At 40.5% G+C, this 16,908-nt stretch overlaps 1 protein-coding gene and 1 pseudogene across 6 annotated transcripts in view; one reads left to right on the forward strand and one right to left on the reverse strand.

The window, feature by feature from the left end:
• RASGEF1C (RasGEF domain family member 1C) overlaps positions 1-16,908 on the forward strand; it is a 156,881-nt gene that overhangs the window by 64,584 nt on the left and 75,389 nt on the right. For all 6 annotated transcript variants that reach the window (XM_074212219.1, XM_074212218.1, XM_074212221.1 and 3 more), the window contains 3 exons: positions 125-301; positions 3,543-3,665; positions 10,792-10,929. In XM_074212219.1, coding sequence (XP_074068320.1) covers positions 131-301; positions 3,543-3,665; positions 10,792-10,929 — 432 coding nt within the window. In that variant the 5' untranslated portion in view covers positions 125-130. The remainder of the gene's footprint in view (positions 1-124; positions 302-3,542; positions 3,666-10,791; positions 10,930-16,908) is intronic.
• On the reverse strand, positions 5,093-6,481 carry LOC141505918 (R3H domain-containing protein 4 pseudogene; annotated as a pseudogene).

Consider the following 16,908-nt stretch of genomic DNA (forward strand, 5'->3'; position numbering starts at 1 on the left):
CAGGAAGATAAGTCTTTCTGACTTCAAGCCCAGCACTCTTTCTACTGAACAAACCTTAAAATGCTGTATCAATATGTTATTATTGTTTTTATTGATTTTGTTGTTATTTCTCTTGGCATTTCAGGAAGGGATGCCCCAGACGCTGAGTACCACAAGCATGGTGACTCCTTGTGGCTTCAGTCCCCACCTTCATTCATCTGGGGAACAAGGAGGACTGATCTTTCAGGATGGAAACCTGAGCTCAGCTTCACTTGACGCTTTGATTCAGCACCTCATCCCTACCACAGATTATTACCCAGAAGTGAGTGAACAACTGGAGTGTGTGATGATGGGCACCTGTACATACAAAAAAAGCCCAGAAAGTTTTGGGAAAATGGGAAAAGATTTTGCATAGACCGTATCAGAGTTAGAGAACAGAAAGAGGATAGGAATTCCCACACAAATTTGGCAAATTGTGGGACTATTTTTTTGTTGGAACAAAAAGGGAGCATCTGGGGCAACCAAGTGGCACAGTGGATAGAGCACTAGTTCTGGAATCAAGAAGACCTGAGTTCAAATCCAGCATCAGACATTTAATACTTAGCTATGTGACCTTGAGCAAATCACTTAATCCCATTGCCTTGCAAAAAAAAAAACTTTTTTAAAGGGAGCATTTACTTCCTAGGGCAATGAGTCCTTAGATATTGTACATCAGACACCTGGATGATAAGATCAAACATCATTTGTTTAGAGCTGGAAGGGGCCTCAAAGGCCATCTTGTCTAACTTCCTCTTTTTACAGATGAGGAAACTTGAGCTCCAAGGATTTGAAGTGACTTGCTCTTGATCCCACAGATAATAAAGTATCAAAAAAGGCATCAGAGCCTAGGCAAGCCCCAAGTGAATTTCATTCTCATAAGTATTATGCTTTATCCAGAAGTTTTGTGTGTATGTGTATAGTATGTATGTGTGTGTATCTGTGTCTGTATGTCTGTGTTTATGTACAAATGAGCAAGTTGAGTTGAGGAGATAGGATTTAATAAGTACCATTAATCATTAATTTTCACTCATGAATAACAATAATTAATAATAATAATTATAACATATATTTACATAGTGCTTTAGAGTTACAATGTGCTTAATAGAAATTATCTCATTGCAGCCTCATAATAGCCCCATGAGTTAGATACTTGGTATTATCTCCATCTTACAGCTGAGTAGGTTGAGGCTTAAAGGGGTTAAGTGACTTCCCCAATATCACACAGTTAGCGTCAGAGGCAAGAGTTGAAAATGGGTTTTCCTGACTTTAAGTCAGATACCCAATCCACTAAAACAAGCAAAGTGTTATAGTTCAGTCATTTTAATCATATCTGACTCTTCATAAACTCTGTAATTTTTATTGACAAAGATATTAGGCTTGTCTGCCATTTCCTTCTCCATCATTTTACAGATGAGGAAACTGAGGAAAACAGGGTTAAATAACTTGCCTAGAGTCACACAGCTAGTAAGCATCTGAGACCAGACTTAAACTCAGGAAGATGACTCTTCCTGATTCCAGGCCCAGCACTCTATCCATTGAATCATCCAAATACCCAGTTAAGATGCTTGGGAAAACAATAAAGGCCCCACTGTAGGGCCTTATACAAGTCCCTTAACTTCTCTGGTTCTCATCTGAGGATTGAAAGTGTTAGATTAGATGGCTCTCTCAGGTCCATTTCAGTTCTAAAGTTCATTAATTCTATACTCATATCAGATTTCCTATTTAAATGAATATAAGAACAGAGAGGGTTAATTAACCAAGACAGGAAGCATGATAGTAGATATCATATAGGATTTAGAATCAGGAAGATCTGAGTTCAAACTTTATCTGGGTTACTTACTAGCATTATAACCTTGGAGGAATCATTTAACTTCTCTTGCTTTGGTTTCTTCTTCTGTAAAATGAGGAAGTCACATGTGATGGTCCCTTCCAACTGTGCTTCTGTGATTTTAGTCAACATAAATCTGCAAAGGACACAGTATATCAGACACCTGGATGATAAGATCAAACATCATTTGGATCTGGAAGGTCCCTCAAAGGCCATCTTGTCCAACTTATTTTTACAGATGAGGAAACTTAAGCTCGAAGGATTCAAAGTGACTTGTTCTTGATCCCACAGATAATAAAGTATCAAAAAAGGCATCAGAACCTAGGCAAGCCCCAAGTGAATTTCATTCTCATAAGTATTATGCTTTATCCAGAAGTTTTGTGTGTATGTAAACTGAGTAAACTGAGGCAAGCTTTGTAGGCTGTGACATTTGGTATATGTCTGGAGTTTCTGCATCAGTTTTCCCCCAGCAGTTAAATCAGTGGAAAATAAGTTGTTTGGGGATGTCCCTTAGAAGAGTAGGTACAGGATCATCTTCTCTTAGCAGGATGGAAAGGGAGGGATTGGGGACCAGGGAAAGAAATTTTAGTAAAAAAGTCAAAATCAGGCCATTTTAGTAATAAATAAGAGGATTAGGAAAAATCTCCCTAGTTCTGCAGTTCAGACTCTAAAACCAGCCTACCTAATCCTTGAGAATTCTCACTTGGGTCAGACAGGCTCATCTGGGCAATGTTTCATAGGAGGATGCCTATAAAACCTTTTGAAAGAAACTACTTTTGCAGCCCTTACCTCTTTAGAAAAAAGCAATCAGTCTGTGAGGAATTTAAAACAGATGTTGTTATCTCCATTTTGCAGATGAGGAAACTGAGAGGCTAAAAGGGGGCAAGTATCATAAATTAAGTAAACCAAAAAGTGTTTATCGTGCACTATTTTTCAGACTTGATACTAAGTGATGCAGATGCAAAGAACAATCAAAATAGTGTCTGTCCTCAAAGGACCTCATTATAATAGGAGAGGGGACAATATATAAATACATGATATATACAGTCTAAGTAGATGGGAGGTGATCTGACAGATGGAGGCACAAGCAGCTAGAAGAACCAGGAAAGGTTTCCTACATGAGATTTAGAATTGAATGAATCTAGGGAAATCAAGGCAGAGATGAGGAGCTGGAAAGGACTGCAGGTTATCCAGTTCATCCTCTTCATTTAAAAAATGAGAAAACTTATATCCAGAGAGGTTAAATGATTTGCTTCTAATTATTATAGGTAGTAAATATCAAAGTTGAGTTTTTGAACCCAGGTCCTCTGACATGAAATTCATTGCTCATTCCACAGTATCATTCTATCTCTCTTAAGTGACCTATTTTGGGTTACTCGGTGAATCAGTAGCCAAGCTGGGAGAACCCAGGTCATCTGATTGACAGACTGGTGCTCTCTCCCAAGCATTGCATTGTGGGAATCCTGTAGAGGTATGATGCTTAGTAGAGAAAAAAAGACAAGAAGTAAAGTCCTTTGGCCAACTTGATGATGATGGGAAGTGAGGGAGAATCTAGCCATCCCTCACTCTGGTCTTCTATTGGGGAGCATAGTCAAAGAAAGAGAATCAAGAAGAGGGAGAAGTAAAGGTAAAAAATAAATCTTTTCCTTCCCAAGTGGGTTGCTGGTCTGTGACTGTGCCATTCTGTTTCTTCCAGAAAGCCTACATCTTTACCTTTCTACTGAGCTCCAGACTCTTCATCGAGCCCCATGAGCTCTTGGCCCGAGTTTGTCACCAATGCATTGAACAGCAGAGACTGGATGAACCTGTGCTGGACAAGGTAAGCTGGTCGGGAAGCACTTGAGGCTAAAATGAAAGCCTCTCCTCCCATCATGACAGGATATCTTTAATTTATTCTCTCTTGAGAGTAGCAGGGATCACAAATTCACTGAAGTGGGAAATTAGTTGGGAGCAACCCTCTAACTCATCCCACACACAAAACAAAACAAACAAACAAAAAACAGCTGGGGCTTCTTCTTCTTAGCCCCCAAATGCTTTCATTCCTGAGGAGGGAGCTCTCCCAGTCAACAGAGTAGTATGTTGGCACCCATCATCTTGCTAATGCTTCCTTTTCCCTCCTTAGTTAACATATTAGACTCTCTCTGCTTGACCCTCAAAGGACAGAACTAGGACCAGTGGATGGAAAGGTCAGAGGCACAGATTTCTAAAGAAAGAATTTTCCAAAATTGGAGCTATACAAAAGTAGAATAGGCAATGTTCAGGAGAGAATGAATAATTTTAAGTTGGATGGCCACTTGTTGAGGATCACAGAAGCCTAACTTTTTTTATTTTTTATGTACAGAGCACCAGGAATTTTATTATACCCACCTTCCCCAAAGCCAAGCAATAGCCAAGGCCTAGCCAGCAGCCTCCATTGCCTTCTCCACCCATGGTCCTCAAGACCTGCCTGGGCAATAAGACCCAGAACAGAGGTAGGCCCTTGGGGGCATCAACCCTCCAGCCCAAGTCCCCTCTGGCCAGCCATCCTGTGGCTGAGATCAGAGGGCAGGGGAGGGGAGGTCCAAATGGAGGAGCATGGGCAAAAGAGGCTGTTGCTGACCAGGGGCGGGGCATCCAGGTTCCCCAAGTTCTGGCTCCTGGAGCCCTGGCTGGCAAACAGTTCCTCAAGAGAGCCACTGTGGGGCCAGGGCCTAGAGCAAGAGGAGAGGCCAAGAGCCCTGCAGCTTCACCAGCCATGCAAGTGATAACAAGTCTGCAAAAAAGGCACCACAGGAAGACACAGACAATTTAAAAAAACACACGCACCCCCTAAAAGTAGAGTCCTAGGACTTTTTGGGCCCAGGATTACAATATGATTTTTTGTAAAAATTCATTCTCTGGGAATTCATTCTGGCAAGGTTGGGGTGGGGGTATCAGGGCAAAACACACACACATACACAGATACGCATAATACACACTATAGAAAAATTATGGTTGTAGTATAGGCAATAATGAAAAGCACCCCCAGCCCTGTTGGCCACATCAACTCACAGGATGGTCATCTTCCCTCAGATCTAAACCGACTGAGGGCCACTCAGTCCAACCTGGAGGAGGGCTCCCCCTGGGGGGAGGGGAAGGGAAGACACCTTTAGCTACACCAATCCATCATTTGAGGAGAGCTAGATAACAGGAATCTCTCAAATTTGCTTTCTTTTACCAAGACCAAAACAAACTAACTCCTATACTCTCTCCAACCCTTCCTCAAACATTAAAAAATCCTGCCTGTCAACCTACTTTCCTCTGGGACAGATGACTGATCTGGGAAGAGTTGCTCACTCCCAGAAGCCTTCCCTGCTCATGCCCAGCCTCAGCCCAGTCCTTTAGAGTCACAGCAAGTGAATTTGTTGACTGTCTGGGGTGGAAGGGACATCTGGCACTCCTTTCAGAAGCCCCCAAAAAGTCTGAGGTGGGAAGCTCCCCAGATCATTCCTGTACAGATCCTCTTAAAAGCTGATGGATTGGTAGGGGACAGGAATGAGAGACTTTCAGGTCAGGGGTAAAATCCACCCCCCCCCAAGATTTCTTGAGTACCTTGTAAAAAGAAAATTAAAACACCAGAAGCAAACCCCAGATCTAAGCAAAATGGGCCAGGCAGAGTTCAAAGTAGATTTAAAAAAACAACAATGACATCTGGGGACCATGCTACCCTGGGGTAGACCAGTCCTCCCCCACCTCCCAAAAGAGGGAGTCCTGGTCCCAGGGTGGGGAAGAAGGAAAGATGCCATCAGCTCCTCTGCTCTAGGTAGGCAGACAGCAGCTGCTCCGGAGGCAAGAAGTTGGTATGTTTGTTGCTCACTTTCATCTGGCGTCTACCCTCAAAGTCGGAACTGGCAGAGACCAGGTCCATGTACTGGCAGAGGGCATGAAGCAAAAGTCTCTCAAAGCTGCTATCCATCATAGCTGTGTAGGCAGATCGAGGAGTGACAGAGAAAAATAGCAGGAGTTTTCCTTCCAGACCTTCCAGTGTGTCCATAGGGATTCTTCCCCGCTTCAAGGTGGTCCGCAAGCGAGGGTTAATCCTCTGGAAGCATGCTTGGGGTGTATACGATGGATCTTCTTTCCTATTATCCTCAGTCTTAGCAGGGACCTTTCTTTTTTGCTTTTTCATAGCTTCTTCCTCCAGGTACAGGAGTACCCGCTCCTGCTCCTCCCCAGATCGATTCATACAATCACTCCAGATCTCAATGTAGGTCTCATTGCTGCAGGCTTTGGCAAAGATGCTGGGAGTAGCAGGGAGGGCCAGATCCCCATCATCAGGGGAGGATTCAACCCTTTCCATAAGCGTCATCAAATAGTGGCTGTTCTCCATCTGCTGCAATCTCTTTCGGCCTTTGGCCCTGGGTGTGAGGTCCGAGTTTCTCACCGCCTGGTTGATGAAATATTGCCTCCGCTTGGCGGGGGTGAGACGCTTGGCCCTAGAGTTCGGGAGGTGGGAGTGGTAGTGTAGGTAGGGCTCGCCTCCCGGGGGTGCTCGGGGTGGGGGGGCGCTGCGCCCGCTGCCGCTCCTCCCCCCTCTACTGCGGGGGTCGCGGTCGCCGCCGCCTCTGCCGAGCCGCCCTCGGGACCCTGGAGCTCCACCATAGCCGCTGCCGCCGCCCCCCAGCCCTGCAAGGCGAAGCGTAACATTTTTTAACTTGAAAGGATCTCCTTAGCTATATTGGTCAACTCCTACCTTATTTAAAACATTCTCAGTGACACCCTCCAGGAAGTGACTGTTGACCTGTGCCTTGAAGTGTCACCCCCAGCAACGAGGAGCTTACAGCTTCCCAAAACTTCCCATTCCATTTGGAATTGGCCTTATTTTTACCATTAACACCAAATTTCTATTTTCCCTCTTTGTCACTACAACCATCTGCTCCTGCCTCTGCAACCATCTACATAAATCTATGCAAAGCCTGGTCCATAACCCTCTCATGTAACAGTCTGAAACACTCTAGAAGGACCATTATTAAGTCTACTCTCTCTCTCTCTCTCTCTCTCTCTCTCTCTCTCTCTCTCTCTCTCTCTCTCTCTCCAGCCTAAATGTCCCCAATTCCTTCAGATGATCCTAATGTAATAGGCCAAGGTTCATCACTTCTTCGTTGTCCCTTTTCTGAATGCTATTAGTGGCCTCCTGATATAGTGAAAATAAGACAAAGTACAGGGTAACTATCATCTTCCTATGCTCAGAACCTCTTCCTCTCATTTTGAACCACATTTTGGCTGCCCCATTATACTAGGGTTTTTATTAAGCTTATAGTTCACGAAAAGCTTCAGATCTTTTTCAGACAAACTGCTGTCCAGCCACGTCTCCCTCATTCATGCAAAGTTAGGATTTTTAAAAAATTTCTGCTCAACAAGATGAGCAGAACCAGAAGAACATTGTACACCCTAACAGCAACATAGGGTCGATGATCAATCTTAATGGACTTGCTCATTTCATCAGTGCAACAATCAGGGACAATTTTAGGGTATCTTCGATGGAGAATACCATCTGTAACCAAAGAATTGTGAATTTTAAACAAAGACCAAAGACTATTATCTTTAATTTTTAAAAAAAGTTATCTTATGTAATTTTGCTACCTCTTATATTTTATTTTTTCTTTAAGGATATGATTTCTCTAACACATTCAATTTTTATCAATGTATAGCATGGAAACAATGTAAAGACTATCAGACTGCCTTCTGTGGGGGTGGGGGAGGGAAGTGAGATTGGGTGGAAAATTGTAAAATTCAAAAACACTAAAAAAATTTCTGCTCAAATTGGGTTAAGCTTAATGACCTCTGAAGTACCTTTTTAGCCATGAGATTCTGTGATTTTATTATTGGTCCTAAGCATTTGAACATAGGAGTATTTGCCTAACATTTTCCTTCCCTTATCCTTTAATTCTTTTATAAAAATTTTTATTTTTAAGGCAATGGGGTTAGATGACTTGCTCAAGGTCATACAGATAGGCAATTATTGAGTGTCTGAGGCTGGACTCAGGTCCTCCTGACTCCAGGGCCAGTGCTCTAAACATTGTGCCACCCAGCTGCTCCCCCCCCCCACTTAATTCTTGATATGTGTGGAAGCTGCAGAAGTCACAATCAAACTCCACATGAATCTCATTTCCAAGGTGCTAAGAGCAATCTAGACACTTCACTGCCTGCTGTTGCCTCTCCTCTGAAGCTCTGGCTTGGCTTTGAAAAGTTCACCTGGGTTCTCTAAGGAACTAATTAAAGAGTTATTTAGTAGGTGAGATGAGAGCACACCATGACCAACACCAGCAGGAAGCATTGGGGGGGAGGGGGAATGGGGCGCCAGTGCAGCAGCATCATTACTTGGGCCTGAATCCCTTTCTGCTCATTTATTCGTCATCACAGAGCCTGTAGAGGAGGGACACATTGATCAGAGCTGAAATGTCAAGAGTCATGTATTTAAAGTCAGAAGACCTAGGATTGAATCTTGACTTTTAACATTATAAGCGTGACCTTAGATAAGTTACTTGAACCTTGTAGAAACTCAAATTTCTCCTTCATAAAATGTAGATAATAATGATAACAATAATAATAATCATGAGGAGAGACATTGTGGCATGGTGGGAAGAGATAGCTTTGGAATCAGAAAGAGCTGAATTTAAATCTTGCCTCTGTCACATAATGGGTCTGTGATGCTGGCCAAGTCATTTAACTTGTCAGTGCCCTTAGTAACTCTGTGAAGGACATTGGTGGAAGGGGCTTCCATACTGGGAGTCCCCTCTGACAGTGAAATTTAGGTCTGAACTAGGGGAAAAACCCAAACTGGCATTTCTATTATATTCTAAAATTTCAAAATAGTTTACACATGTATATGTTCTTAAAACAGACTTGTGACATTAGAGTCAAAGGCATTATTTCCATTTTATAGATGAAGAAATAGAGGCCGAGAAAAGTTAAATTACTTGTCCATGGTCTCAAAGAAACTAGACATCCAAGCTGGGATTCAAACCCATGTTTTCCTGGTTTGAAGCCCCATAGTTAACTGTTACAGAGAAGAAATTACACAATAGATACAAGGCACTAGTTTTAAATCTCAGTTCTTGGTCCTATCAGTTATCACCCTCACTCTTCCTTGGGTTTGGAGATTGTCAGTGTCTGTGTCACAGAAGTGGGCAATTAGTTGGGAGTTAGCAGCCCTCTAGCTCATCCCACACAAAAACAAAACAAAGCAAAACAAAAAAAACCAGCTGGGGTTTCTTTCAAATCCTCCAATGTTTTTCAGACAAACTTCTGTCCAGAAATGTTTCCCTCATTTTTGTAAAGTTAGGATTCTTTAAAAAATTCCTGCTCAATTTGAGTTAAGCTTGATTATCTCTGAGATACCTTTTTTTAGGGTTTTTTTGCAAGGCAAATGGGGTTAAGTGGCTTGCCCAAGGCCACACAGCTAGGTAATTATTAAGTATCTGAGACCGGATTTGAACCCAGGCACTCCTGACTCCAAGGCCAGTGCTTTATCCACTATGCCACCTAGCCTCCCTGATACCTTTTTAACCATGAGATTCTGTGATTTTATTATTGGTCCTATGCATTTGAACACAGAAGTATTTGCCCAACATTTTTCTTCCCTTATCCTTTAATTTTCTTTTTTTAATTTTATAGTTTGGAGATTGTCAGGAGGGATGTGAGAATGATCATTTGTCTCTCTTTGTTGCTCTTGAGTCACAGGGAGGTCTAAAGTGCTTGGACATTTCTTCTATTAAAGATTTTATTTATTTTAAGTTTTACAATTTTTTCCCCTAATCTTACTCCCCCCCCCAAGAAAGCAATTTGTCAGTCTTTACATTGTTTCCATGCTATACATTGATCCAAATTGAATGTGATGAGAAAGGAATCATATCCTTAAGGAAAAAACATAAAGTATAAGAGATAGCAAGATCACACAATAAAATATCAGTTTTTTTTCCTAAATTAAAGTTAATAGTCCTTGGTCTTTGTTCAAACTCCACAATTCTTTCTCTGGATACAGATGGTATTCTCCAATGCAGAGAGCCCCGAATTGTCCCTGATTGTTGCACTGATGGAATGAGTGAGTCCATCAAGGTTGATCATTGCCCCCATGTTGCTGTTAGGGTGTACAGTGTTTCTGGTTCTGCTCATTTCACTCAGCATCAGTTCATGCAAATCCCTCCAGGCTTCCCTGAATTCCCATCCCTCCTGGTTTCTGATAGAACAATAGTGTTCCATGACATACATATACCACAGTTTGCTAAGCCATTCCCCAATTGAAGGACATTTACTTGATTTCCAATCTTTGCCACCACAAACAAGGCTGCTATGAATATTTTTGTACAAGTGATGCTTTTACCCTTTTTCATCATCTCTTCAGGGTATAGACCCAGTAGTAATATTGCTGGATCAAAGGGTATGCACATTTTTGTTGCCCTTTGGACATAGTCTGGACATTTCTTTTGAATCAAATAAAAATTTGGCCTCCCTGATTATGTGCAAACTCATAGGGTGTTCAGTCTCAGCTCATTCTTTCTTTCTGGCTTTGCCCAGCTCCCTTCTCTACCTTTGTCTCCAGTAAGTCCAGGGAATACCACCTGCTCAGGTTCCTGAATATGACCTTCCCATTCCCAAAATGCCTTTATCTAGTCCACAGGATTCAAGGACCTGCTTTCAGATACACAAGGTTTGAATCCTTTCAACTATTTCCCAACACAGGAAATAGTTTGGCAGGAAATAAGTCAGAGAAAGAGCAATAGGTGCTTTCTTCCATAGGAAGATGGGGGCTGTTTGCAACCCAGTGTTCATGGAGGCACCTTCTTGAAAGGTCATTTTCATGGGGGCTGGGGCTGGGGGGTTAGGAAAGAAATGGAAGGAGGGTTTGAAATAAATAACCATTGTCTGTTTCCTTGCACAGTAGAGAGTTCTTGTTTCCTATCTAGCTCCTCCTGTTTGTGTTTTAGGCCCGAGTCCGAAAATTTGGTCCCAAGCTGCTGCAACTGGTGGCAGAATGGACAGAGACATTCCCCTATGACTTTCAGGAAGAGAAGATGGTTGGCCACCTGAAGGACATGATTCGACGAATTGCACCCTGTGATGAGGTGAGGGAATTGGCAGGGTTGGACTGACTTCATGTTCTTTCCTTCTGATGTTTGTATCCCCAACCCCACTCCTATCAGCAATGGTTACTTCATTCCTATAGTCTGTCCTTTAAAAAAATAATTTCTGCTCTATTTAGCACCTTCATATTACAAGAAAGGAGGAAAGGAACTTTTGCTGAGGAAATAACTTCTGCCAATATACATAGTCAATGCTCTGTAGCTTACTGCCTTAGAGCTTATCTGTTACTTAGATGCAGGGTCTCACAGTCAAAATGTACAGAAACAAAACTCAAACACAGATCTATTTCTGCAATGGAAAGCTGCTCCTCTCTGTCCCCATTTTACAGATGAAGGAATTGAGACTTACAAAGATGACTTCCCCAAGAGTTCTCTCGAGATCACTAGGCATTAAAATCATTATTCAAATTCAGATTTCTTTCTGACTCCAAATTCAGGACTCTTGCCACTCTAACACACTTCTGAAGGTGGAATGTTAGGGTAAGTGCTAGAGGAGATATGAGCTTTAAATAAAACTGAATCTTACTGCCCTCATGGAACTCGCAGTTGGGTAAGGGAATAAGTTAAAATCTGGTCAGTGTGTTGGCAAGATATAGAGCAATCTGTGAGGTGAAGCTCAAGGCCAAGAAGGCTACTTCCACTTAATAGGATGGGAATCAGACAAGGTTTCATGAAAGAGAGGGTATTTGAATTGTCATCTAACAAAATTAGCAAAAATGGTCGCTATCAGTTCCACATCCTACAACTGTGGGTCCTCTCATTGCCATTTTCCTTGCTTCCCTTTTCCTTCTCTCCTTCCTTTTGAGAGCAGATTTATTGTTTTCCCCAATTCTAATCACAAACTTCTACTGGCTAGCTCCACCTGAATGTCCTTTGAGCATCTCAAATCAACATGAAACTCATTATCTTTCCCCTTAAACCCATGCCACCATCCTTTTAATCACTCACCCTCAACTTTTCACTCTCCCTTACATGTCCATAGCCAATGAGTGGCCAAGTCTTGTTCATTTTGCCTCAACATTTTCTTTGAGATCCATTCCCTTCTCTCCATTCACACAATTTCCACTCTAGTCAGGACCTGTACCACCTCTTGCTTGGACTATTGCAATAAATTACTAGTTGATCTTCCCATCATCTAATATCTCTATTCCATAATCCGTCTTCTATTCAGCTGCCAAATGGATGCTCCTAAAGCATAGACTTGAGAATGTTATTCCTCTGCTCATAAAGCTTCCATCACTACCTATTGCCTCTTGGATGAAATACAAACTCCTTTTTCACATTCTCAAACTGACTCCAACCTCTCTTTCCAGAACAATCACAAATTATTCCATCTCAAGCTGAACTGCTTGCTTTGGTGTGGACTATTAGATTTCTTGCTTTTTCCATATCTTTGCAAAACTTATCCCCTCTCTCTCCTTGTTTGTCATTACCTTTTAGAATTCATAGCTCCCTCAAAGATTCAAGTCAAAGACTGCCTCTTATAAGATACCTTTCCTATTTCCTCAGTTGTTAGGACTCCTCATTCCCCCAAATACCTGCTTATATTTTGTATTACTTATAAGTGTATGAAACAACTAAGTGGCCCAGTGGATAGAACATCAGACCTAGAATCAGGAAGACCTGAGTTCAAATCTGACCTAAGATACTTACAGTTGTGTGACTCTAGGCAAGTCACTTCACCCTGTTGACCTCAGTTTCCTCATCTGTAAAATGAACAGGAAAAGGAAATGAAATACCACTCAAATATCTCTGCCAAAAAAATTGCAAAATGAATAACAGCAATTCTTCTTCCAGTAGAATATAATCTACTTGAGGGCAGGGATTGGTTTTTATATTGGTTTTTTTAATCCACAGTGCCTAGCACACTGTTGTTGCTGCTGTTTGGTTGTTTCAATCAAGTTTGACTCTTTGTGACCCCATTTGTGGTTTTTCTTGGCAAAAAAAAAATTGGACTAGTTTGCAATTTCCTTCTCCAGCTTATTTTACAGATGAAGAAACTAAGACAAAGTTAAGTGACTTGTCCAGGGTCACAAAGCTAGAAAGTGTCTGAGGCCAGATTGAACTCAGAAAATGAGTTTTCCTATCTCACCACCAAGCTGTCAGTAAACACTTAATAAATGTTTATTGAGTTGAATTTACCTGAGAACAGCTTGAGATTAGCAAAAGGCAAAGTACATTTGTTTTCATTGATATTCAGCTAAGCTTTGGACAAAAGGAAAGAAGGTGTAGAAGGCCTCTTCAGAGTTTCAAATGCTGGTCTGAGGTCGGCTCCACAATGGGAGTTTGTTATTTCCCATACCCCTCTCAGACATGTGGTCAGGGAAAGAAAACAGAGAGGAACAGCTGGCAGAAATCTCTATGGATTAGGCCTGGTCAGAAACTTTGGCTCTAAAATCCACTTATTCCTACCTCAGGGTCACCTGGGGTATAGGGGATTATAATAGTATAATTAGTATTGTCTTACTTGTCTTTTCAGTATCTGGATTGGAGGAAGAGAGAGAATTTACAATTGAAAAAATATTTTAAAAAGAAAGGAAAAATAAAGCTAAAATTTTTTTAAGAATTTCCATGTGATATTAGAAATATGTGGTTGTCATGATTTCCTCACTGACTTGGCCAGGAAAACCGATCTGTACTTTGCTAAATGAAAAAAATTCAACTGATACTTGACTTAAATGCTTGTCCTGCTTCTCAAGGGAGCTACTCCATATACTATGGGAAGATTTGGAAGGTTCTAAAGGGAGGTAAATGGGATTTAAGATTGGTGTTTGGGTGTGGATGAACTATAAGAGTTGAAAACAAAACATCCCACTGATCATCTTGATGCTTACCCACTGTGAATAGTGGAAGATGTACAAAATACCATCAAACCTTCTGATCCTGTTAAGACTGTATGGTTAATATGTAGTCACACTTGTAAAATGAAAGAAGTCTGCTGGACCACTATATCTGGATTAGGAAAGAAATACATATTTCATCCAGGTTCAAATGAGATCATTTTGGTAAAACACTTACCATGGTGTCTAGCATCTAGAAGGTGCTTAATTAATACTTGTTCCCTTCCCTAGGATGCACAAGATTGGGGAAGTGAAGGTCAAGTAATACTCTAAGAAAACCTTTGACTGCCTGGCAAAAGTAAAGGGCTCTCCCCCCACCCCCTGTCTTCAGTTTTGGTATGAATACCACCTCTGGGAAAGGCAGTCACAAGCTTGTATCGGGTCTACCTTTTTCCAGATATTTTGTGTGGTCTTAATTCAGGCACTGGGCTGCTCTAGAGCCAGAGCAAGGAGTATAGATAAGAGAAGATTTAAATGATAATGACAAATAAACTCTCAAAGTCAATCTGAGAGCTAGCTGCTTGTCTGACCTTCCGTGACTGCTGAGATCAATCACTTTTAACAGAGGGAGATTGTATAGTGGTAGACATCTTCAGAAGACCAGAAAGCTTATCACCCTCCATGAATTTTACAGGGATAAATAAACATTTGAGTTTATGGTTTAACTGCCTCATACCATGTTGCTCACTTTCATCTTGAAGATAGATATTGATGAATGTAGACAGAAGGTTAAAAATACACCTGGAGACCATTCTTCTGCTCATTCTGTCTTCCCAGACATTCTGTTTTTAACCTCTTACCATCATCTTCTATTCTTCCTTCTCTATGTCAAACTTTCCTGTGAACAGTTCTCCTTAGGCCACATGTACCCAATGTTGTTGGGTCTTCCTATGCTCCAAAGACTGTCACACATATTATCACCACCTTGATTAATATCATGTCACTGGGATCCAGAAATGAACCAGATACAGAACGTAATACATTTCTGTCCTGATTTGACTGATGCCAGGGTGATTCCTATTGAAGGCCACAGGATCAATGAGCTGGAACATGTGCTCATTTTGTGTCCCATTAAATTCAGATCATAAACATCAAGGATGAACATGAAACTGCTGGGGACTGGCAGTTTTTAAAGGGTTTTCCTTTTATCACCCTCTTCTCAACTATCATTTCCAACTAGGAGATGGTTTCCAAATAACAAAATTGAATTGCTATGGGGAAAGTATTCTCTACAGAAAAGATATTTCTGTGTAAGATGTCACTGATTCAGATGCAGGAGCTGATGATCTTTAATACAGAAATCTACATCATGGCCAACCACTCATAATAGTTATTGGAAGTAGCTACCTATTGAATGGAGAATGGCCAAATTAATCATAGTACATGAATATAATGGAAGATTACTACACTGTAAGAAATATACAGATAAAAATGTAGACTTTTAAAACATTTTAACTAATCTATTTTATTTCTTTTCTTTTTTAATTTTGGGCTCCAAATTATCTCCCTTCCACTCCCTTCCACATCCATTGGGAAGGCAAACAATATCATATCAATTATATTTGTGAAATCATGCAAAGCAGATTTCTATTTTAGCAATATTTTTAAAAAGCAAGAAAAATAAGGAAAGTGAGAAAATTATACTTCAGCTATACTCAGAGAGTTCACCATTTCTCTCTTTGGTGGTAGATAGCATTTTTTCATCATGAGTCCTTTGGAGTTGTGTTGGATCACTGTATTGATCAGAGTAGGCAAGTTTTTCACATTTCTGCTACTTTTCATCATTTCACATAATTCTTGTCATGTTTTTCTGAAACTACCTCCTTTGTTGTTTCTTATAGCACAATCATATGCCACAATTTGTTCAGCTAATCCCTAACTTAGTCCTTCCAACCTTACTTTTCAAAGTTTTGTTGTCAAAACAGAGACAGAAAATTATAGACCATTTCCCTAATGAATATGGATGCAAAAATCTTCAGTAAAATCTTAGCAAAATGATTACAGCAAGTTATCACTAGGATAATACACTATGACCAAGCAAGATTTATCCCAGGAATGCAGGGTTGGTTCAATATTAAGAATAGTTATTATAATTGACTAAATCAATAACAAACCTAAGAGAAATCATGATTATCTCAAGGATGCTGAAAAAGCATTTGACAAAATAAGCATCCATTCCTACTAAAAATGCTAGAGAGCATAGGAATAAATAGATTGTTCCTTAGAATGCTAAGAAATATCTATCTGAAACCATTAACAAGCATTATATGCAATGGGGATAAGCTAGAGGCATTCCCAATAAGATCAGGGGTGAAACAAGGATGACCATTATCACCACTGCTATTCAATATTGTATTAGAAATGTCATCTTAAGCAATAAGAGAAGAAAAAGAAATGGAAGGAATTAGAATTGGGAAGGAAGAAACAAAACTCTCACTCTTTGCAGATGATATAATGGTATTTCTGGAGAATCCTAAAAATAATCCTCTAAAAACTACTAGAAACAATTAGCAACTTTAGCAAAGTGGGAGGATATAAAAGAAACCCACATAATTCCTCAGCATTTCTATATATTACTAGCAAAATACAGCAGCAATAGCTAGAAAGAGAAATCCCGCTTAAAATAACTTCAGACAATATAAAATACTTGGGAGTCTACCTTCCAAGGCAGACTCAGAAACTCTATGAAAACAACTATAAAACACTTCTCACACAAATAAAAGGAGATTTAAATAACTGGACAAATATCAACTGTTCATGGATAGGCTGAGCTAATACAATAAAAATGACAGTTCTATGTAAATTAAACTACTTTTTTAGTGCCTTATCAATCAAACTTCCATAAAATTAGTTTAATGACCTAGAAAAAATTGTAACTAAATTCATATGGAGAAATAAAAAGTCAAGAATTTCCAGGGATTTAATGAAAAACAAGTGCAAAAGAAGGTGGCTTAGCCTTCCCAGATCTAAAATCATATTATAAAGCATCAGTCATCAAACTGTCTAGTACTGGCTAAGAGTAGTGGATCAGTGGAATAGACTAGGTGCAAATGAGACATCCAGAAATGATTATAATAATCTGCTGTTTGCTATACTCAAAGAACCCAGCTTCTGGGATAAG

The sequence above is a fragment of the Macrotis lagotis genome, chromosome 1, assembly GCF_037893015.1.
Source record: "Macrotis lagotis isolate mMagLag1 chromosome 1, bilby.v1.9.chrom.fasta, whole genome shotgun sequence".
NCBI classification, from domain to species: Eukaryota; Metazoa; Chordata; class Mammalia; order Peramelemorphia; family Peramelidae; genus Macrotis; species Macrotis lagotis.